Source organism: Vanessa tameamea, chromosome 23, assembly GCF_037043105.1.
Source record: "Vanessa tameamea isolate UH-Manoa-2023 chromosome 23, ilVanTame1 primary haplotype, whole genome shotgun sequence".
Classification (NCBI taxonomy): Eukaryota; Metazoa; Arthropoda; class Insecta; order Lepidoptera; family Nymphalidae; genus Vanessa; species Vanessa tameamea.
In genome coordinates this window covers 1,729,938-1,756,064 of record NC_087331.1, presented here as the reverse complement: position 1 = coordinate 1,756,064, position 26,127 = coordinate 1,729,938, and the positions used below count along the sequence as shown (strand labels likewise).

At 32.0% G+C, this 26,127-nt stretch overlaps 2 protein-coding genes across 5 annotated transcripts in view; both read right to left on the bottom strand.

The window, feature by feature from the left end:
- Positions 1 to 7,111, bottom strand: part of LOC113397708 (uncharacterized) — a 196,517-nt gene extending 189,406 nt beyond the window's left edge. For all 3 annotated transcript variants that reach the window (XM_026636151.2, XM_026636154.2, XM_064218606.1), the window contains exon 1: positions 6,874 to 7,111. The gene's annotated coding sequence lies outside the window, so the exon portion shown is untranslated. The remainder of the gene's footprint in view (positions 1 to 6,873) is intronic.
- A 6,288-nt stretch (positions 7,112 to 13,399) lies between these two features.
- The window catches only part of LOC113397717 (homer protein homolog 2), a 35,560-nt gene continuing 22,832 nt past the window's right edge, over positions 13,400 to 26,127 (bottom strand). Inside the window, exons 8-11 of one of the 2 annotated variants that reach the window (XM_026636170.2) lie at positions 15,542 to 15,711; positions 15,033 to 15,148; positions 14,446 to 14,562; positions 13,400 to 13,925 (exon numbers count right to left, since the gene is read on the bottom strand). In XM_026636170.2, coding sequence (XP_026491955.1) covers positions 13,884 to 13,925; positions 14,446 to 14,562; positions 15,033 to 15,148; positions 15,542 to 15,711 — 445 coding nt within the window. In that variant the 3' untranslated portion in view covers positions 13,400 to 13,883. The remainder of the gene's footprint in view (positions 13,926 to 14,445; positions 14,563 to 15,032; positions 15,149 to 15,541; positions 15,712 to 26,127) is intronic. The other variant, XM_026636171.2, reaches the window with a different exon arrangement.

Below are 26,127 nucleotides of genomic sequence, written 5' to 3'. Positions count from 1 at the left end.
AGTTTCCAATGTAATTAATTATTGGATATAAAACTTCGTGTAACTTATTATACATGTATGATGAAAAAGATTACGCAGATAAATCATGATATACCTACGTCAACGTTTTTTTTTTTAATTGCATCAAAACACGCTACTGATATTTGCAAATTTATTTATACGTTTCATTAGCTATATTATAAACCATTAATATTTCGAATTTAACTTCAATATCTCTTTACTTGATGTTTGCGCATTGTGCAAGGTAGTCTGGATAGATGACCCCACTCGTCATAATATACCACCAAACAGCAATACTTCTTAAGTTAACTAATCCACTGCTAGGGATTGCAATCCGGAAAAACGGATCCGGTAATCCGGCGGATCCGTCATCATTATACGTCCACCGGATCCGGTACCAGTACCGGATCCGGGGCTAGCAATTTTGGCAAAATGATAGAACTGTTGCATGCATAATTGTTGAAAACTCTTTAATCTAGGCTTGATTAAATTACATCGTTAATATACTGCAGAACATACTATCAGCACTGCTTAAAAAACTTCGGTTTTGATACTGAACTGATATTATTGGCATGAGCAAGAGTCATGGTCAAAGTAGGTAAGCTTATGAATTGTTATGAACAGCTGTGCTTCGCACATTAGCTATGATTAGCTATGGTCGATATTTTATATAAAAATAATGAAGAGAAGGCAGATGACCGCCTGGCAACAACGCGAACAACATCAAATGAATCAGATACAGATGATGAAGACACAACGAATGATGATGAACAAGGAGTTACAGTTACAATAACTGACCCTCGTCATCCTTATCTTTCTAAGGCAGAAGTAATTCTTAGATACAATGAGTTTCTTCAATAAGTGCGAAAAGTGGTAAAGCTTTTCAAAAGATTGTCTACTAAAAACGATATGTAACTGCAAACGTATGTGACAGACGAAACAGGTAAAGAATAACGCCTTACTTTGGATTACCGCTAAAAACCTAATTATTTTTTTTTTACCGTAAGTTGTTGAAACTAATTTTTTTTATTTATAATACAAACTCATTACTGTGGTAATTGTGCCACTCATTAGACAGATTTATCAAATAATATTTAACTGAACCGATCCGGCCTGATCGATGGGAATCCAGTCGAATCCGGCCGGACTGAAAATCACGCCGGATTGCAATCCTTATCCACTGCCCCTCCAGTACTGTGCTCCGCTCGTGGTGAAGCTCTTCGTAGTGGACAAGGTAAACTCAAATTAAAATTACAAAAAGTTCTATCTTTATTTATTTATTAGTGCTAATGTCTACGGGTTGTGAGGACCACTAACCATCAGATGGCACATTTGCATAATCGTTGTCTTCCTATTTCAGATTTAAAAAAATATCATGGTTACTTTCGACTCAAAAAGTAAACAAAATAATATAATTTTGGATTCAATTCTTATTGGTATATAATTATCTCAAATACGTCCCGATTAATTTAACGTCGCTAAACAAATTCCTCCCCTCTCATTAAGAAGACTTATATAATATAGGTCAGTGGAATATCAGAATTTCTTACAAAACAATATGAAAGTTTTGATATATTTTCATAGTTCGAGTTGAGATGAGTAAATTTCTTGATCTATGATTTAATACAGTTCTACAAATATTAAAAATCTTAACTTATCCATATATTTTATAAAGAAAAGTAATGAAAATGAAAAATAATTTAATCTTACACAAAATGTAAAATTTTTAAGTTTACAAAGTGCGGTGAGTGGTTTGAATAAAGAACAACGTGTAAATTTCAAAATCAAGAAAAAGTTTTTTTTGTATAACAATGGAGTAAGTGTGTGTGTATATATGTGTGTGTGTGTGTGCATGGTTTGTATTCATGAAGGTATACGACCATTTTATATCATTCATTAATATAATATGTTTGGAACCCAATAATAATACCCAAGGATCCTGGTCAACTTATGATGACGTCAGAAAAATACCACAGAACCATATAATTTTGAACTAAAAAAAAATCTTCCTCGACAAGTTCAATTAAATTTCATCCTTCAAAGGGAATACCGAGAGAGAATATGAATTCCGTTATAATAATAGCTTGATTTGACAAGCAGGAATGACATCAGCCCATCTTAATAGCTTCGAAGCAAAGTCATAACTTTCAGAGCTGATTAATTTGCATCGGCTCTTTGTAAACACCTACAAAACCGCTACGCTATAAAATTGCCGGCTTGATATTTTTACGTAACAAGTTGAAAGCTATGTATTTACTTAGGGAGCGTTCGGTAAATAATATTTAACACTGGAAAATGATATTCTTGATATATCTGTGATAACAATTCGAAGTCTAGGAATAGAATGTTTAAAGGCATATTATTTAGACTACTAAGTCTTTAGAAAGATATCGTAACCATTGTATAATCGCTATAGTTCGATTTGTGTCATTAGGTTTAAGTTTTTAAATACGTCAGAGCTATGCAAAAAGTATTTAGTTAAAAGTCATTTCTAATATGTTTTATTATTTAAATAATAGATGTCACTGTACCGAAATTAAATCGCGCTAACGTTTGGTATTGTTGTAAATACTAATGTTCGAGAATAAAATATCAGTGTAAAAAGTGAACTGGTTCCCGAAGTAAGCTTATGTACGACTGTGCGGGTTGTACAACCATTTCCCAAAAGCACCATATTAGTACTTTTGGGAAATGAGATTTGATGTAAAAACTTTAGACCTCATTTTCAAATAGTACCATTGTGTCACTTTAGCTTTTCTTTGTTTCCACTGACGATATTTTGGAGCCAAGATGGAATATTGGTATGAAAACTTGGATCTAAACGGAAGATTGTGTTTCAGACACGGACATGCACCATTTAATATGTATGTGCTTGTTTTTGTTCATAATTATTTTCTTGACAAAGGACATCATGAAGAAACCACATACTAGTTCCATACACATGAAATTAGCGTTTTGTGGTACTGGCCACTTTGATCTGATATATCTCTTTGGTTATGAATTCCAAATTCAAATTTATAAATTCATTTAGCTGGTACATTTGAGTTTTGAAAACAGTCATTCATTTGTTTTTTCTTTATAATATTTTGCTTTGGCGTCGCTTATTATCGCACAATGGAAAACATGAAATATCGGTATATTTACGAGTACGAGTACTACCGTGGTACCAGTGCTGCAGAAACAGCTCGAAGGATTATTGATGCATATGGCGCTGGTGTCGCAAAAGAAAGCACGGTACGTTTTTGGTTTCAATGTTTTTGTTTTGGAAATTTCACCTTCACCGACCTTCAGAACCAACCCCGTGGACGGCCGGAGACCCAAGTGGAAAATAAAGAGTTAAAGGCTATTGTGCTTCTTTTATAATAAAAAAGGTAGGCGGATGAGTGAATTATGGTTAGTAGCAACCAAGGAAATAAGATGAAATGATCGTTGTGGCTCTTGTTACACTAACTCACTCCTCCTTCAAACCGAAACACAACAATACTTAGCATTGCTATTAGGAGTTAGAATATGTTGTAAATGGATGGTACCTACACAGACGAGCTCATACAAAGTCCAACCACCAGGTCACATATATTAAAACCTTCTCCGAAACACGCTTAATCTTCTTATACAAGTTTTATGTTTATTGCCTTTGTACTTTTATCAGTTAAGCATCACAAAAATGCAACTCCAAATATATAACAAGGACTATTCAAACTTCAATTACACAAATTGCCGCACTCATTACTTACTAGGTCTTGTGCCAATCAATTAGCCACATGCTGATTCCCGACCAGCGACATTTCAATTCTGATTAGCGGCTAACGACTGACTTTCTTGTTTCATTTATCAATCACCTAAACTCTGTAGGGCGCCATTTGTGTTATCGGCTTTTACATTACAAAGTCTGCTACTTTATATATATTTATTATTTATTTATAAAAAGACTCCCAAATTTATTTCCTACCCATTTTACTCAATAGATTTTCTTATATCTTTTGGGACCAATTTGATACAAAGTGTAAACAACATTAGAAAACATCCAGTGGCCCCTAACTAGGCAAAGCCTAGTAAAATCCTGCGGGTACCAAATACCAGTTACAATTTAGCATTTTTGTGCACGCTCATTGCGAATAAGTCGCTCTAAGCTTCACTCAACGTACTGGTAAATAGTAACACCAAAACTATTTGTTGCCAGAATATCTGGTGCATCTACCCAAACGGGTAAGATTATAGCATGTCATCGATAAAGGTAGTCTTTCTCCATATTTATAGTGCATGTGTATTCTCGATCCTCACTCACGTAATTCGAAAGGCATGCCGACGTGATCGGCGAGTTCAGGAAAGGATAATGTTGCATTATAGCTTATCAATTAATATCCTCTTATTTCGACCGCTGTACTAGCAGTATGAAATGTAACTCAAAAATATATAAGGTAAAATAAAATTTAATGTTATGTTCCTTATGCGAAACAACATTTTTTAATCCAATTATAGATTCATTAATTACTTCATAATGTTTACATCAATTAACATCAATCAGACTGATTCCCTATGTATATGTATATATTTTTAAATGATTAATGTGCATATTACACATTTATACGGCGAATATCATAATCCAAATACACTTTATTCAAGTACCCTCTTACAAACACTGGTGAATCGTCATTTTAAAAAGTTTAAAAAGGCTTCTCACACCTACTGAATCAAAGTCTATCCGAAAAGACCCGGTGAGTAACTCCGTAATTACATTTTTTCATCGTTAAAAAAATATGTAGGTAATTATCGTATAAAACAATTATATTAATATGTCATGTGCGGAAATAAATGAACATAAGAACATAATCATTAAATTTTTCTATCGATTTATATAATCCTATAAAATTAAATAAACCTTATAATCCTTAACGAGAATTTTTAAATGCATAGATAAATTTAAAAGGAGATTTACAGAAGACTTCCCCGTAAATAAATTGGAACTTCTATAACTAATATTTTAAATATCAAATTAACTTAACTATCATAGTTTTACGGCTTTCGCTTAGAAAGCAGATGTAAAGACGCTACTATAAAAGTTTCATACTGATAATCTTCAAACGAACAAAGTAAACAGTAACCGGTTGTAAATTTCCCAATGGTCGACTATGGACTAAGATCTATCTTTGAAAAGGTTTAGAATTGCTGTTATCTGAGTTGGTCAATACACATGTGGCAGACTTCCATTTAACACAGTATCCTCACGATGTTTTTCCTTGATGCTGGGGGATCAAGTATAAAAACAAATGAAACACTTGAAAGTTCAGTCCTCGGGTAAGCATTAAGTGTTCTAATCATTAGAACATACTGGCCCAAAACAAATGTCTTATTTTATATTTTTCATACAAATAAAACTTACCTTTTTAATATTAGAATATATCTTATCTAAGTATGTGGACAATGTCAAGATTATACCTTTATGTCAGCAACAATTAATTTAAAATATTTTTTATCATCAACACATATTATTAACCTTTTTCCTTAATAACAACGACGTTTAGTAAATATAAAGCCAATATTAAACGGACAATTTAAAAATACGTATGACTAAGCGGAATTTTCGTAGTTTCGTTTCGAAAATCGTCTAAATTAAATTTTTGACAATTAAAATTATTGATTGGTTTGGATGCTTAGTAGATGAACATGATTAGTTAAGTCAGTCAGTAAATATTCCTCAACTATGAAAGATATGGTATCATATTATGGTAGCCAGTAACAAGTCGGCAAGTTTATCAGCCTCGGGTTATTTATTTTAGGTTTTATTTTGATTAGAAATATTTAGCTTCGATTTTATTTAAGTAGACAAAATAATTCATTTTTCTTATTTCATTTTCATTCATTTCATGTTTACGCTGGCTGGCTTTAGCTAGTATTGAATAAATAAATAGAACCACAACCTAAAAAAATAGTTTTATGATATGTATCATTATAAAACTTGGCAAGTGTTCGAATTTTAAATAATGTCTACTTTTGTACCAGTTTAGGATTCTCATTTTTCGGACAACGTGGAGACTATCTCCTAGCAGTCCTAACTTATTCATTTATAATTTATAAAACCAAATATTTCCCCAAGAATATATAATCATATTAAGTACGGAAAAATAAATCAATTTATTTGTTGACATGAAAAGTATCCAATTTGTTGAAAGATTCGATAAAATCGATGATGTGGAAAAAAAGAAAATGATTAATTTCATATTTCCGAACGAACTCAACCCTGTTTGCCCTTCTAATGTCTTTAAACACAATTTAATTGTATAGTTATTAAATATTACACTAAATTATGAAATCGAACATATTACAAGAATTAATATGTAGGTATTTCATTGTGGTTTCAACGATTTATATTTTTAACATGTATTTAATGGATTTTAAATGGGTGTCACAATTTTCTATTATTTATTTGAATTTCGACCGTGTTCACTTTTTATATTTATTCTAACACTTACGACAAAATTGTAGGATTCGTCAAATCGTACTTTCTTAAAAATAATACTTATTATATTAACTATGTGAAAAATTAAACATTTACGTACTGTTCAAAGTAATAAAAAAACTCAATTCAATTTCTAAAGGAATGACGCAAACGAAATATGTTCACGATATCTGTGATAAATCCCCAAATCAGCTCGTGTATTGTTTGAGACAAAGCTGAGAAATTTTGTTACACGACCAAGTTATTGACAAATAAAAAAGGATAGACGTTTTATTGTCAATGCCTTTCTGAATTTATATTTTATTAAAATGTATAAACAAAAATTTAATTTTTATAAATATTTATATCACGAAAGGGTTAATTAAACCTGATAATATTATTATTTATTAAGTAATATATAAATTTAAAATACTTACATATGTTTACAGCTATCGATCTATCACCAAAAAAGCGGAGACGAAATTCAGGATACCGAAAACACTTACTGCTTTATGTTTATCAAATAATTTAATTACACATATATCTTATAATTTCCAGTAAGTTTTTAATTTTATTTATGGTAACGTAATTCACAATTTTATATTATTCAATATATTTTGGCAGAATACGCGAGTACTACGTGCGTATCGTAACAATGGCCGCGCGATACTGAAATGGCGGGAAATGTGACATGCGCTTTAGGAAATCGATGAGAAAATGGCCAGTGAAAACGCGGCTCGTTCGAAATAGTGCTCAGTCAGCGGATTTTTATAAGTTTCATGGCTGATTTATCTCGAAATCAAGGTTAATGGGCAAAGTTGACTGGATTTGTTATTTCATCGTGATTATTATAGACATTGTTCGTAACAGTCGATAAACTTCGACATGTGAAATGAAGAGAACACGAACTGAATAACGTGTAAGAACTATTTACATAAATATATCTTTTGTTCTTAAATCGTCCAATAAGTTAAATAATGCCCAATAAGTAATTTTTACTTCCTGCAAAATCAAGATAGGTCTTTTTTTAATTTTATATTTATTTCTTACCGTTTGCTCATTCTTTTTGTCATCATATTCGTTTTTGTTCCATTAAAATCGGGTCCTACGGTATATATATTTTTACATGGACTTTGGGTAGGGCTTTATGCAAGCTCGCCACGCAGATGTGAAACATCGAATTTGATGGTTATTTAAATAATTATTTATGATGAATACTAATAGATAAATATGGTGTAAAATCGATGTAATTTATTTGTTAATGGGCTTTGTGCAAGCCCGTCTGGGTACCACAATAAAACCCTACCACCAAGTAAAGAATATTCTATCGCCACGCCGCAATACTTACAATTGTTGTGTTTCGGTTTGAAAGGTGACCGAGTTAGAGTAACTACAGGCACAAGGGAGGTCGGAGGCGCATTGGCGATGTAAGGAATTTTAAATTATTTCACAGCGCCAAAGTCCATAGATAGTGGTGACCACTTTCCATCAGGTGGCCCATTTGCATGTCCGCCTATTTTTTACTTGTACAGGCTCTTGGAAATATTTAAGAATCATTTTAGAAGATTAAATTTAATTTAAGAATAACCAACTCTTTAACTAATATTTAGTATGAAACTCAAAAGTTACTCTTTTCCAAATAAATTACCTACGTATACAATATAATTTAATTTTTTATGAAAAAAATAAATATAAGGATTTTTAATCTATGCAACATCACGTGGGTCCGAGCCATGTACCTCGTTTTCATTGTTTAAAGGACTTCATCAAGAACTATACGTAAATCCATACAAGTTACATTTTTAAAGTCTCCTTCACCTCTGTATTGGAATCACTATCATTTAATATAACTCAATATAAAATACTTTGACAAAAATAACTCGTTTTTTGCAATTTTTTTTATTTCGATATATTAAAGTCACAATTTCATTAATAGTTCTCAGTTACTTATAAATTCCAAAAATTGTTATTGCAAACTTTTCTAAGTTTTTTTTTTTTTTGGGGTCGATAGAACATATCTGTACTGTGGTTTTTTTTGCACAGATCATAGTATTAATATGTCTTAAAAAGAACCAATTATTTTGTAATTGAATTATTGAATTTATAATAGGCGAGAAATTTTATTATCAAGTATCACAGTTTCTAGAAAATCCAAATCTGTTAAAAATATCTCACCACGTGACTATAGCAAAAACAACTCAAAAACACTTTAGAAGCTTATATTTTTCAAAGGTTAATTTTATTGGTATTAAAATATGAGGAAAAATAAAAGACACAAAAATGAAATCATCATTAATTTATTTATTGTTAATACGCATATGGTAGCTCACAGCGACTACGGATCTAATGGAAGATAACGTACGTACACATAGGATAGTCTGCGCTGCATTTGAATATACAAATACTAATCCCATTACCTATATCGTTATTATGTTAAAATTATATTTTAGAAAATTATAATCTATGATAAATAGAGGAGCACCAAATATAACCTTTAATATCAGATAAAATATATAGGAATTATTATCAGACACGAAATAAAAAAAAATATAGTCTATAAAAAAATCATTTACAATAAATATGAAATGCTATGAAATTTACTTCGTTAGATTATGGTAATTAATAAAATTTTAATATAAATAAATAATCTATAGACATTTTTTAAAATATATTTTGAATACAGCGTACGTAACAAACGCAATGCAGACTATCTAATAATAAATAATTACAATCTATAATGCGATTACAATACAACAATATAATATATAGAAAAGAAACAACGACCCGTTTTGATTAAGCTATATTTAACTTAACGCAACAAAAAAACCTTTAATATTGGCACTCCAATTAAAGAAAAGAATCGGTGGGAGAAATAACAACAGGTCATTGTCCCTTTGACAATTAATTATTATTTTTATACTGTGCTTTATTGTATTTTTAACTATTTTTAATTTATCATCTGTAATCTCCAGCCAGATTACATTTATAATTTTATTACACCGATTCAATTTTATTTATTCTTGTTAATTTTTAATCTGTATATATTGTAATCACACTTAACACCGGTTTATTAGAAATTAACACTTAGACTATGCCTATAGTACATTCAAATAACAGATCATTCTGTCTACATAATTTATCTATATAATTTTACATATACTGTGAAACATATACCATGTACAAATAAATATTGTGTGACTATGAAACATTAAATTTCACTAGAAACTATTTAATTATTATTATTATTATTTTATTTAACTAACAAATAAATCGTGTATCATCTATTTAACAACTGCACAGAAGGTTAACATATCTTACATCGAATATATATAATACAGGCTAGTGTTCCGAAACATTGGGACAAGTTTCAGTAATAGTTTGTATAAGAAAACTTTTTTCAACAAACTGTCACTACGAAAATGTACTCTGTTTCATGTAGACGAGAGTTAAAAATCGAATAACAACATCACTATTCAAAACGTACACAACAGTAAATAAAAGTACCCTGTTTAGAAGACATTGTATATTTTAAAAATTGTGTCCTCAGCCTTTTTTATGATATCATTTGTTTTTTTAACATTTCAACAGATAATAGTTGACTGGTTCGAAGAAAGTTATAAATCAATTAAAATATAAATAATATTCACTATATTTAATATATAAAATACAAAGAAGAAACCAGTAAACTTGTATAAACTTAATTAAAACGATTTAATATTAAAATATATTTATTAAATACATCATTCCAGGTAACTATTATCTGTTAAATGATGTTCACTAATTTGCTAAGGGGTCTATGCAATACAGGGTTTCGAAAAAAAAAAACAAATAAAAAAAAGTAAAAAGAAATCTTAACTTTATCCGGTAAATGTTAGACGGACAGAGTGATGATTAGTTGTACTTAAGACTAGGAATGGTACAATTTTATATTACACATAGTATAAACTAAGAAACACTAATTTCACTAACATATTTCGAGTGGAAATTTAATATATGCACAGCTATTATTACTAAATAAATATAATAAAAAAAAATCGTTCCATGAAATACTAAATTCATATAACGACTGTATATATCTAATTGTATAGATAAATAATATCGAGTCAAAATAATATAGTGAAATGCAATACAGATCCGAGTTTCAAGGAATCATATAGTTACGATAGTTATAAACGCTTAATACTATGTTATTAATATCATATTTATTTAACTATCATTCTCGAGTCTCCAGTCCAAATTCAACCGTATTAGACTTAACAGTTCTCTTAATAGATAATGTAGTTATTACGCGCCAAATCAAAACTTAATTTATCTTTGTGGTGGATCACTCAACACATATGCTACCGGCAAATATCAATACTTAGTATTGCATATTTGTGTTCCGTTTTAAGGGCGAGTGAGCCAGTGTAACTACAGGCACAAGGCACATATCATATTCTTAGTTTCCAAGGTTGTTGGCGTATTAATGATGTTAGAGATGGTCAATATTTCTTACGATGCCTATTTCTATGGGCGGTAGAGACAAATTACCATCAAGTGCCCCATATACCATCACGGTGGTGCTTTATATGCCAGAAAAACTGATAAGTGACAATTTCAACAGGCTGAATAATAGCACAAGGGGTGTAATTTTCGAAGTAAATTGTTCTTGTTTTTTTTACATTTAAATGCACAATGCGGTGCCAAGTAAAGCCGATAATGATAAGTAACTTTCAAAAATAGTTGATGTTACTGATGTCAGATTACATTTTTAAGGGATATACATATAAGGGATTACGTATTAAGATATCAATGCTCATTCGGGGGTTAAGTCCGTAATCTTCAGTAAAGATTCACCAGTTTCGTGTACATTCCTCTTAGATCAATAAACATTCTTGATGAGAGATACAAATTTAATTGACAAGATAGTTTTGAACAAAAGACGATGTTTTTATATTATAAGAGCATACTTGTATAATGTGTTGTTTTTCTTTTCTTAGATCATTTATTTTCAATGAACTTGAAGGTGAAACTTCTTAAATATTTAGCTCTCTTTCTATCCTGCTTTCTCATTTCGAGAAATTTGACTAAACTTTTAAATTCTCGTCCTGCTATCGATTACTGGATTGCCTAAATTTCATTACAATTAATTAATTATAAATCGAATATGTAAGAAAAATCGATATTTATCTCGAAATGTGCCTAAATTTCATCGTCTCGCTTCTTTGTTTTCCAAATTGTATTATTATTATTTTTCGTATTTCGTGGTTTTAGTCGTGTCTCTTGTATGACACTTTTGAAATATTAAAGAGACGTTTATCACGCGGTTTTAGTCTAATAACTAACACGAAATGAATTACTTCACTCAACAAAATATTGCAGTGTTCGAGCAGTTAGAGAACATCTCGAATAGAATCGATGGCTTGAATAACAAAAATCATTAATAATTTTTTTAAGTTTAACAAACAAAGTCTTTAGTGTCACGTACAAATAATAACCTTTTAGAAATTGTCATAGTTAATTGTTTACAAATAAAATAAATTAATACGTTTTGATTTGGCGCGACAACTCTCGGTCCATTTTAAAAGCACATAATTAGTTCACGCCCCAACTTTAAAGTTAATAAGGAATACTTATCAAATATTTTACACATTTCATACCGCCCTTTGAAAAACCAGGCGAAAATAGTCGAAATTATTAATAAAATCGGTATTTCTACGTGCAACCAGATTTTTTTATTACTACTTTCATAATAGTATATTTTTTTTGGCATGGCATCGTGTTCGCACGATTTTAATCTTTATTTATATACTATTAAAGGTGGGTATCAAATACTTATGTTATATAGCCACCGAATAGAAATAGCAGAAGAATTAACTCAAACTAATATTTATATAATAGCAGACTTAAGGACATTTGTGTATATTTTTAAGTGGAAAATTGTTTAATTTTTCAACATTACGGACACAATGGTGCCTATCTGCTGTACACAATCTCCGAGCAACGCCATCTACACCGGAATAGGAATATTGCTAACTCTTTCTTATTCATATGTTTGAAAAAGATAGCGATACTATTAGTCCTGTCGAATTACTATAGAGTTTGTGTACAAGAGCTACCGACACAATATTGTCTAAAATATCATAAATAGTCTAGAATTAGTGCAAGATAAAGTTATACAGACTTTTAGTGAATTAAATCGAGAAATAAGGGAGAGAATTATAAAGAATAATCTTTTTATTTTTAATACGAATTGCTTTATATTAAAATTATGATTACAGCGAATTATCAAATTATCTAATAAGCATATATTACTTTTTTTTTTCGATAAATTAATTTTCATGAATATCAATTTTAGCATATAAATACAATTGTCAAGTTATTTTAAATAACAGATAATAAAAAACAATCAATATGGCCATTTCGAGGAACAATTTAGAAAATCAACGGTGGGCCATACAAACGCTTACATTTCATCTATACAAAACAAATAAATCAATCGTTTCATAATATAATTGCATTATATTGCATTTTAAAACATAGCGAATTGTTAAATTGCGATATTACTTTACGAATGTCTTCAGAACTGATCGTATACTAGGAATGGTATCAAATATGTTCAGTATGGATAAAATCTGTCTGAACTGTCTGAACTAGTCACCTCACAAAGGTAGCAAACAAGCCATCGGTACCGAGAGCGGCGGACACGAGGGGCGCGCGGGGACGGGGAGGGTCTACTTAAGTCGCACGTGTTGAACTTTTCAAGTCTTTCATACGTGACTTAGTCTCGTAGAGGCACTCCGCTTGGAATTTCATTCGTACATTCAGTCGTGGTTCTTTAAATATCAAACATTTATTTAACTATTCTATTCATCAAAGACTGTCAATCGTTTCGATAGAGTTGCATTTGTCAAGGACACGAGTTGACCGCGAATCGCGATCGCGAACATAATATATAAACTGTATATACCTCGCGAAAGTTTAAAGTATACAGATCCTTACTGTTTATATTTTCTCATACATTTTAAATGTTATAATTACTTGAATCCAAATCATATTAGTTAATAATCATACTTGGTAATTATTTATCAATATAATATATTAAATTGACATATAACTTTCAATTTCATCGACGTCTATTGGGCAGAACAATGTTAGGGACTTATACAAGTACGCTGCGTAAAGTAAGATAAATTAGGTAAACGACTTTCCCAATTTTGTATAATATTTTGAATTGAAAGTGGGGGGGGGCACATTTCGTATAAATTGAACATAGAAATAATAGAGATTAATACCACTTCTACCATACATCGAATTCTGAAGGTCGAAGTTCATATATGAAATGAATATCAAAACAAAGAGTCGTCAATACAAACAGACGTACCGTCTAAAATAACTCTTGCACCCTCGGAGCGCCGGTCGCGGCTCAGTCCCGGTCGCGCAGCAGCAGCGGCAGGCGGCGCCGCTCTCATGTCTGCAGCGCCGTGCTGATCTCGCGGTGGATGGTGGTCTGGGAGCAAACAGGCGCCAGCCTCGATATATCACTTATTTGTTTGAATCAATTGTTCTTTGTATTTGTATTGGCAAGTCGCTGGCCCCTAAGATTCTTCCCCCTAGGGGTCTCCTACTTTAGGTGTACAGGGCCTCTTCGATGTATGTAACAAATAAAAATATTATTTTACAAACCCTCATTCTCCTCATGCTAAACGGTTTCATTTCATACAGTGAAGCTATTTTGTTATAACAAACTCAAAACCCACCAATGCTAGAAAGGGACATGCGACCTTCAATAACCAATACACTTAAGGGTTACATCCGTCAAAATAGTTTATCACCGAAAATCGGGTGAGGTACTACGTGAGTCCTTGCACTGCAAGTAAATTTTATATTATACTATTTCTACCCAGTTGACAACGTGTATGCAAAATTTCGTGATGATCGGTTGAGTAGTTAGGACGTGGAAGCGTAGCAAACTCATTTTAGCTTTATTATAATATTAGTTTGTGATTTATAATATTAGATAGTCTCACCAGTTCGGTAATCTGCCTCGCCAGCTGTTCGTTGATCGCGTGCATCACTTGCCGCTGTCCGTCCTGAGCAGCCAGCGCCAGCTCTAGCTGACTTTGAGCTAATTTAGCCTCTTCATCCTTTAATTTACAACAATCATTGAATTTTAGAGTATTGTATTAAGTATATAATTATATGATTTAGTCGCGGTTATAAAATAACAAAAGCAAAATCCAATTATCAGAAAAGGTAAAGCAATTATTAATGGATTTCAACTAGTAGAAATTAAAACACAAATCATTAAATTTTCGTATATTAAACAGAAGATTTGGAAATGATTACGCCACGCTGTTTCAATGCGCGTCAGAGACAGACACATGCAGTTTCCCTTCACCGCGGAGCACATGATGAATTGATGAAAACTCAACCGTACTAGCTCGTATATGTATCTTAACTGAAGATCGCATTTTCAGTTAAGATACAAGTGGTTAAACCACTCCATCTAGAGTCAAATGATTACATAGGCTTATATGACCAATTTCGAACTGTCAGGAAAAACATGTTTCTGATACAATGTTTCCTTCGTCCTATTTATGGTCCACATCGTTACCTGTTCGCTTTTCTTCGACTTCGTAATCTGTAGGAGTTCTTCGTTCTTCTGCGCTAACTCGGCTTCCAGCTGCGCGACGCGTTGTCGTAATTGATCTACTTCGTTTGCTTCTCCACCTGCAATTATTTATAAACATTTCTGTACCTATTATTTACATTTATTTTTTATATCTCTACAAATATAAGACAACAAATTTAAAGTGCAAATTTATTTTTTTATGGAGAATTAAATAATTACAACCAGATGGGATTATTAATTCTCCGCTAGGCGTTGTTACCGTTACCGTTCAACGACAATTTCTATCTACAACAGCTGAATATTAGCGCAAAACCTATTAAACAATAGTCGACAAACATATTTAAAGAAGCATGGTACCAAATGTCAGGAATTTTCTAGTACTATTTATAAACACCGAACTAATATATCGACAAAATCAGATAATGGAAATTTTATATTTTATCCTGTTGCATATAACTTGTGGAGAGATTAAATTAATGAATTATCCATACCCTTTCCCGTAGCGTAGTGTCTTGCACGAGCCACTTCTTCCCTGTACTGATGGAGCTGTCGCTTCCACTCGTCAACATTGGCAGTGCTTTCTTGCAAAGCAGCCGTGAGTCGAAGGTTGTTACTCTTCAATGTAGCTAATTCCACCTCCCACTTTTTAGCGTTCGCCGAGCTGTTAACAAAAGTATACAAGTTAAATAAAGTCCATTGTTTTTTACAACATTAGAAATATTTATAAACACGAGCTCATAAAAGACGAAAGATTTGAAGGGAAACCAGAGGAAGATCCACCAACCCGCATTGGAGCAGCGTGGTGGAATATTCTCCAAACCTTCTCCTCAAAAGCATAGGAGGATATTCCCAGCAGTGGGAAATTTACAGGCTGTTAATGTTGTATGTTGAACTCACAAAAAGTTTTAAGCAGAACTTTCAGTGTTTGGTGGAATCATTCAATATTATATGAGACCACAAAAAGAACATAATAAATTTGTCATCAAACTGTTTTTTGATCCATATAAGACCGAAATTTACTGTATCAATTGATAGATCGGATGAGGATTATTATTTAAATAACATTTCTCGTCACTCGTATCAGATCGATACTAGATTAAACGTGTAACAACATTTATGTAGATTACAAGTTATCAATCTCGCATCAATTGCAACTTAACTTAAACAAAGAAGGAGACGCACAGCCGCCTATGCGAACCAGAATTATCAAATCACGAATATACATGAAGAAAATTCAGTGTTCCTTCACAAAAAGTAACAACTTTGCGTCTTATACTTAGAATTGATAGCTCTTCTAAAGTAACAGTTATGATACATTCTACCTAAAGTCGCTAACAATATGCCAATAAACATAAAATAATGAGTACCGTCTGTTGAGATTTCTTGTAATACAGAAATTGCATTCTATATACATACGATGCGTGATTTTATTGTTATATTCCTTGTTCAGTCTTGAGATACGTTATGTAATCGATGTTGTACGAAACTAATTATACTTATATATAAATCTACTGTGTGTAATTCTTATATCTATCACACAAATCTTGTAAAGAGCGCGAGGGCAGAGGTTTGGCCTCTTTTTTTTCTAGAAATGACTCTGTCAATATTATACCTAGGTTATGACCGCACTACGACCGTTCCACTGTAGTATTCCATCCTTTATTAAAGCCCGAAAGGCAATGAAATGACACACCGCAACTATACAAAATAATAAAAAAAGTAAATTGTTTTTACGCGCATCGACATCGTCTTACTTCTATTATTTCTTTTATTCTAAGAATTCTCGAACGCTTATTTTATTCTCATTCCGGAAAAAATATACTTACTTTATGTTGTACGTAATAATCCCGTCGAGGACAAGATCTTGGAGAGTATTTCGCAAAACTGATTCAATGCGAGATGGACAAACGTAAACTTAAATTTATTTAATTTTAACTTAATTTTAATATTTTCCAAAACCTTAATAAATTAATCAAACTAATATTAATTAGAAAAATAATTAAAATGTTCCATTTTGTTTGTTACCACTCATTCAGATCGGACATAATTATAAAGGTCCCGAATTTAATTTTCAATATATAAACAAGCTGTATGGCCAAAAGACTCTTGAACTTTCGTTGTTTCTATCATTTAAATAACATTAAAATTACGAAAGAACCGGGATTAGAACACAAGAATCTTGATCAGCGATGATTGCTGGTCTGAAGTCAGGCAAAAAAACAGGCAATATGTTTTCATGTGTTTAATTTGGGTTAATAAATCATTTCGCGCTCGTCGTTAAAGGAAAACATCCGCCATTTGTACATACACTAACCAGCTCAGCGTGATAAAATAATTCCCAAATTCCCTCATCAAAAAGACAGAAGACCTTAGCCCAACTCAGGGACTATTACAGCCTGTTACTTTTAAAATACGATAAAATACAAGCATATTTAAAGAAATAAACTAAGAAGAAATCAAATACGTCCCTATCGTTATAATTAGTATGCAACAGCTTGTTCTCTAACAGGAGTGGGGATGACAAGAGACTGAAGAACAAGATCAAACCTAATTTAACATGTCCAAGGGAACGGAGTCTCAATACCATTGATGTATTGTCACGTTATTGCTAATTTAATTATTTAAGACTATATATATGTAGCACAAAATGGCGTTTCTAAGTTTTCTCTTAAAATCTTTTTAAAATATTGAATTACTATCGCGCAACTACAGCTCCTTTAGCTGTAAATGTAACATGGATAAAAGAGGCACTCACGCCCTCTGTTTGTACGTGTTGTGTCGGAACGCGATAAACTCAAACACTACTTAACGTATTTTCATACGGTTTTCACCAATGAGCGAAGTGATTCATGAGGAAAGTTTAATTGCGTAACTAATTAGGGTTTTGTGTAAATTGGCAGAGATATCACGATAATTTTTTTTGATGTCGGAAAAAATTCTGCCGAAATAGTTTTCAATTAATAGAAGCATTATACCCTTGCGAATCTACGAGCTAATCTTTGATATAATAATGGGCTAGTTGTGTTTTGAATGTGTCAAACGAACTTACATTTTTTTATTATATGTGATGCTAGCTCCGTGATGTTTACCCAAATTAGAGATCGAATCGATCGTCTCGGCTCTATTTTATCGAATAGCACGTAATGCATAACAATCACGGTGACACGGCTAAAATAGCATCACGTGTGAAAACATCCGAAACACTTTCGATCTTAAAGTGAGAAATTTTATTGCATAACGATGCGACGCTTCATGTAGGTACACCGTTTACACGAATATATTACGACAGTTTCTATTATTATTTCTAGCACAATATTTGTTACTATTTTGTCTTTTTTTTATATGTGGGTACTAGCATTTCCTACCTATAAAATATTTCATTCCCAAGACCAGGTTTTCGCACGATGTTTTTGCTAGTGTTTGCCCAGATGTGAAACCGCAATCTTCGGATAAGATCCACGTGTTCCAACAACTTTGATAGATTTAAAAAAAAGGTTTATAGATTTAACTAGAATAGATGATTTGCTATGATTAAAATCAATAAAATATACATTTTATAGTGAAATAACTGTTGTCAATCTTTGACTAATTACTAAATAATTCACTTTAGCGTGTAGGTATTAATTGTTAATTGAATGTCAAATTGACAATTCTCACACGTGTTCTATGTGTCTAGACATCACAGTCACTGTTAACGCTTATACACACTTGTATAATCTTTGTTTCTTAAAATATTTTTTGTTAGCCTCATGTTTTAATTTTTTTAATAATTTCAAATAGTTAAATGTTAAAATGTTTTTATTAAAGAAACAAAATAGATAATAAAGCTTTATTATATGGGCACTTTACATCCTAGTTTAAAAAATAGAAGCTCTCATAACTTGGTATATACGACACAAGATAATAATTTTTCATCAGAAACAATTCACTCATATGTAACATTATAGATACGCTATACCCAAATCAAATATAATCGCAAGCAATGATGTTCTATTTTTAAAATGTAACTCTATATTCTAATTGAGAATTAATTATATAATATTCGGAATAACTATAGAAATGATACCGTGTAAACGCGTTTATTAAACCTTAAAAAAAAAATTACAACACAATTTGTGATATCTTATCGCGATAATGATCCTTACTTCCTTGCAAAAAGTTTTATAATCGCGTGCACGGTAATTGTGTTCCTCCAAGTCACTGGTACCGTATCGATTTTGACGCATCTGCGTGTTCATCTCGAATTATATACGCTAGTTGCTCTACTTGCTGCGAATAAGCAATATACATGATTCTATTATAAATATTTCTGTAATCTGAGAAATCTTTACCATGTTTCGTAAGCAGTTATTATTTAGCTTTTTTTACAAGTACACTATTTTATTCGTCTATCCTCCTCGTCCAATGGGACGGCAAATGAAACGGCCCGACTGGGATCAGACGCTGAACCAGCGATACGTGAGTCCAAGGGACCGAAGATTAACACGATCCAATTCTAAGCTATGCTGGACACTAGACAAACGAAGCAGACATAGCCATTGTATGGAGTATAGAGCGAATCTTACCGCCATCTTACTCGTATAATGCGTTCGGTTTGATTTTAATGATATTTCGAAGATTATTACGTTTATTTTGAATGATAAAAATATAAACTAAAAAAGAGACGTATCGTGTCGTTGTAACGAAGGTTTTTTGGCGATGAAAATAAATTAACAATGTGTATAAACGCGAAACTAACTCTGTTACAAATTCACGCTTGAGCTACAATTTGGAAATTGGGTGAAATGAGGTGTTTTATAAATTTCGCGCGGGTAGAGCCGAAGGTTCCGCTCGTATTATATAAAGCTGTATGTAATAGAAGAGAAAGAGAGACAAAGGCCGCTTGGAGAAGGTGTAACGCTTTTTCCTTACTTGACAATTTCTGCCAGTTCACTTACAGTAGGTAAGCTGCGTAATAGAACTTCTTCCTACAAATCTTGTTTCTTTGGGGCCTGTACCATATGTAGACAAACTCACTAACTAACACATACAGGACAAACGTACAAAAAACATTTTTATTTATAAACGTCGCTTTATTATATTTTGTAAGTATAAACCAACGAACAATTTAAAAAGTATTTTTTTTTAAGTTTCATTATTATAGAGTCGAGAGAATTTCGTATGCAATCGTACTTTTGCGATACAAAACGAACAATATGAGTAGCAGTATTCACAACAAAAGCTCATAAGCACTGTAGCCATTATTGTTATTACTTTGCTTGTTGTACTTTCTCTTCGTGATCTAAAACAAACATTATTTGGATAATATATACAACACCAGTTGTGACGCGTGACTTCGCTCGCATTTTAAAGGTCGGTCATCAGAATTTACGCATAAAAAAAGTATCATATGTCCTTCCTTACGGTTCAAGCTTGTTTCATAAAATCATCAAATTCATTTCAGTCGTTAGGCCTTGAAAGTGACAGAGTAAATTTCGGTTTTATATTAAATAGTATAAACTATGGGGTGTTTAAATATTTTGATAAGTATATCATAAGCCTAAACGGCGACAACTTTTTCCTTACAACCAAATTAGTACAGTAATCTATCAAGGAGAAAGGATCGAATCTGTAATATTACCAGCTATTCGCCTCGTAGACTACCCACTAAGTTATTACGACTTAATTCGTTTTATTACTCTTATGTATGCTTATTTCAAATAAAAATATATCCTCCCATTCGAATGTAAAATAAAGCAATTGTGGGACAATTAACTCTGTCAAAAGAGCTTAATCTCCGTACTTAATTAAGAATTTTAATTGGACAAACACAAATACTTCCTTAATAAAAAGAATTAAACGAGTACATTTCCCGTGTTTGGATATATTGTATTTTCAATAATTCACAATCAATTTTTAATATAAAATAAATGACTTGATATTTCATATGTGATAACAAATATAAAATATGATATATTTTATAGTATAATTCAATCGAATGAGGCTACATTTATTAAATTAATGAATAGACTTATTTATTAAACTAATACTACGAACTTTAATCGTATGTGATTATCATTTCTCATGATTGTAAAAAACATAAGGTGAATGTTCTTTACAGATATAATAAATACACCTATGGTAGGTACTTGAATTGGGATCTATATAGATATATTTATTTATTTAATTATTTTAGTCTTACGGTAAAGCATTAAGCTGTCTCAAAGATCCACTAGAAAACTTATATAGATCTAAATCTTGAGTTCTAATCCCAATTCAGATCAAACGAAACCTTTAACAAGAACCCATAGTAAAGAAATTGATAGTGACTTGCTCCATCTATTTCTATATATATCTCGGTACCAATGACAACTTGGTGCCAGGGTTTTGTTCCAGCCCACCTGGGTCGGTACTACACACTCATTACTTATTCTATTGTCAAACTGAAATACTTAGTTCTTGTGAACCGTTTTGAAGAGTCGAATGATCCAGTGTAACAACAGGCGCAATGGACGCACATCTCCTTAATTTAGTGGTGCATTGATGTAAAATAGGACATTGGCGATGGTGACCACGTATCAGTTGGTCCATTCGCTCGTCCACCAATCGATTTTATAAAATTTACTTGGTGGTAGGGCTTTGTGCTAGCCCGTTTGTGTAGGTACCACCCACTCACCAGATATTCTAACAAATAGCAGTATCTAGTATTGTTGTGTTCCGGTTTGAAGGGTGAGTGAGCCAGTGTAACTACAGGCACAGGGACATAACATCTTAGTTCCCAAGATAGATGGCACATTGGCGGCGTGAGAAATGGTTAATATTTCTTATAGCGCCATTGTCTATGGGCGGTGGTAACTTCAGGTGGCCTATTTGCTCGTCCGCCTACCTATATTATAAAAAAAGCACAGATTCACTGTCTACACCCTCTCCGTGTGCTTCAACATGACACAATAATCTACACAACCGTCTCGAAAGACCAGACACAGGAAATTTGGCATTAACTTCATTAAAAGGCTAACTAACTAATCACTGCTAACATCTACTAGAAAATTCTTATACAGAAAAATCCAACTACTTTGTATACCTAAGGCCTTAAAGCCTATATCTTGACAAACAAACGAAACTAACATTTATCTATATGTATATATATAGAGTCAATAGTTATGTACGTATAGTGTTTAAAACGAAATTATCTTATTACGATTCTTACTCGCTCACAACATAATTGAGCGGCGTTGCTCAAGCAGCTACATTACGATCGGCCGTAATGCATTTTCCGGATATTTAAGTAATAAGCACGATTATTTTCTACGCCTAGGTATTCAAACACAGTTATTATGTTTCGTATATTATATACATAAACTAGTTTCAACCCGCGACATCGATATATTTCTTTTTGTCAGAATGATTACAATGTGACTTTAATAAATTGATTGGCAATCCCTTGTTATTTTAATACACGAAACAAGGACAAACCAACAGTTATAAACTGTCTGTGTGTTTCTTACCTGATCGCAATGTTTTTTTTTTTAATAAAGGTCGAAATGAGCCCCTATAAGACTGTACGGATAAAAACAAGAGTTTACGTAAACAATACGAGATGTACGGTAAATTTGAGAGAACAGCTCGTTTATATCAGTGGTGATGTAAATTGGACGTTTGATTGGCCGAAGTATCAATTTTATTATAATTGGGTTCTATTTTAATGAACGCGAATTCAATTTAAACTGAAAACAGATTGTCGTGTTTATTGTAAAGGTCCATTTGCCATCGTTTTTTATAGCATCGTTTGGCGGACGTTCAAATGGTTCACCTGATGGTAGTAAGTGGTCACCACCGCCCATAGAAATTCGCGCTGTAAGAAATATTAACCATTCCTTACATCGCACACAACCTTGGGAACGAAATTGTTACGTCCCTTGTGCCTGAAGTTACACTGGCTCACTGATCATTCAAACAGGAACATATAAATACTTAGTATTGCTGCTTGGCAATAAACAATATCTTGAGTGGGGTTACCTACCCAGACGGGCCTGCACAGATCCCTACCACCAAGTTAATTTATAACCTAAAAATATACAGACATTTTACGAATTATAAAGGACGTTGCCATACATTCATTCAAGTCATTCTCATTATTATAGTTTAAAACAAAATAATTAAGTAAAACATAAAAGCATTATTATAAAACGCATAACAATTTACATCACAATTAATCATACGAGTTAGGAATCGAACAACCATAGTTAATTTACCGACACGATATTTCGATCGGACGATAAGACTACATCAATCAAGACACGGCAATAGTTCGAAAGTAAATTATCCTCATACATAATACTGAACATCGGCACGCGTTATTAAATAAATACATTTTGACTGAGTTAATTGAAATAAAAACATTCAAAATGTATGTATTTATAATTCGTTTCTAGATCAATGGTACGTAACTCATACATACTCCTAACATATGTACCGAAACTCGCATTGCAACAGCATATCCATAACTTCCACTCAAAAGCTGATACTATAGTACACCAGTGCGTAAGCAAACCCAAGTGACTGCACTTATGTTTGGAAAATCAGACGCTCGACCAACGATTGTCATGATTTTCGAGTACACGACCGACTGCCGAACATCGAATTACTACTAAGAATTTCTTAACGGAAAATCCAATATTTTTTTACTGGCCCGAACCTAACTACCTAATAAACTACATTAGATCATAAGAAATCACTAAATAAGCGAGACTTATATTATAAAAGACAAGGTACAAAAAGCTTTAATAAATGACATAACCGTATTGATTCGGTTCGATATTTAGTTACTGATTAATATAGAAAATAATGAAAACTTTAAATGTAACAAAAAAATAATATATTCTGTAACAAATAATAAGAATCATTTAACTTAAAATGTCAGCACTTAGATAAGTAACAAACAACAAACATCAAGGATATTTATTACGACATATTAAGCATTAAAACAACGTTCATTTCATTTAACACAACCCAAAAAAATATACGATCTGTAGGTACTAAGTAATGGACAGACATTATTTTATAATACCTAGATGAAAGAACTATTGAGCATTCTATACTAATATTATAATTGCGAAAGTGTCCGTCTGACTCTTGCTCTATCGCCGCTAAATCACTGAAGCGAATTCGATGTAGTTTGGTATGAAGCAAGCTTGAATTCCAAGGAAGGACAGAGGCTTTTTTATTGTGCCTTACACCTAACGACCCCTAAAACACGAGCTGCGAGCGATAATTACACATTAAACTTATACCAGAAGACGCGACGTGATTCGAGAGTGTTTTAGTGTGTACTATTATCATAAAAGTAGCTGCATATCGAAGTTTTAGCATCTTCGCGAATGTCATATTCATGTATAAGATATAGAACATACAGTTTATAAAACACAAACAAGTCAATCGAACTTTACAACTGCGACATTTATATCATAGCAAAAATAAGAAAAAACACAACTCGTACCAATTTCAACACTGTTAGAAAAACATTGCACTCACATAGTGAGTCTTCTTGTAAATGTTTACAGCAAATAAGGCTATAATTAAAACAAACAAATGTTCCACGTCACTAGGCACGCGCTGTCAACGTATTTTATCGTTATTATTTCCCGGGTTAGTCATTTCCACATCAATTATTCACGTGGATAATCGATGTAACCTATACGCAATTTTGTTTCACGACAGCGACAAATAACACAAGCGACCGAGTGCTTGTCAAGCTGAGATGTTCCGTAGCCACGTTCATTATATGAATCGTTTTCATACAAGAAATTTTACATTTCAGAAAAATAGTATCGACTTGCACAATAATACGGGACTGGGGCTTTTTTTCCAAATAAAAATTAGATTAGCCACTGTGGTGTTACAAAATACAAAAATCAAGTTATTGGTTCGTTTGCACATTTATCTATATTTTTTTTTATATCACAGATTTCATTATATTCAATTGAAAAAATGCACTATTATACCATTATAGTTTGCATGAAACTTTGTTAAAATTCTAGTATTTTCGAAATCAATAGTGGTAAGGATTTCTACTGGTCCATCTGGATGGATTGACCAGAAACAGCTAATTAAACCACGATGCATCAATATTTTATTGCTTTTTGAAAAATTTGTCAATAAAAAAAAAGTAATAATAATACTACCAAAAACAACTGATATGCAAGATTATTATTCGATTATCGATTGAATTCAATGTGCGTAGACGGATGATCTAGACAGAGACATATCGAATTACACGTTCACTTTATAAATAAAAAACAATAAAGAAAATTGTATTGGCTAATCATTAGCTAATCAAAACTAATATTTGCGTGCTCCACATTACTTGCTACTGTCATCATTCGTTTTTATTATTTCCTATTACATCGATTGACTAGCTGTCGCCGGCTTCGATACACTACAAATTCCAATGCTGTAAAGATACGTTACACTCTCTAGTTTAAATACGATCAAAACGTATTGGGTTATAAAAGAAAATCATAATCATATATTTAAAACAAGCTCTAAAAATACATCTTGCTATTATATTTAAATTTATTGCATAATTATTAAAAAATAACAAACATTAACATTACGGAATAACATTAGGACACACATTCGATAGTATTATCGGTAGAATCTATTTAAATTCCAAAACATGATGGCCTAAGAATGCTTAGTTGAATAAACACACGTATTATCGATATTTATTATACACGACACTATCAATATCAAAGTACACGTGTATTTTGATATCGATAACGCTTTAAAACGATTTTTTTAAAATATTATTTTGATAATAATCTTCTCCTCTTACGGATAGTAGACTATATAACATCTTGTATAAGGGAACTTTTGGGAAGTTCCGATTAATTTGTCTACATTTTACAATAGTTTTCAGTTAAACGGCGGAACTAAAACAAGACAGATTTTTAAAAAAAAATCGTAGATTCATCAAATATAACACACAATATTTCAATGCGTCACTTTGTCTGCACCAATTCTAATATTAACAATGTAATATCTGACTTAACGTCTTGGTATAAGGTTCATAATCGTGAAACGCAAAATATACTTC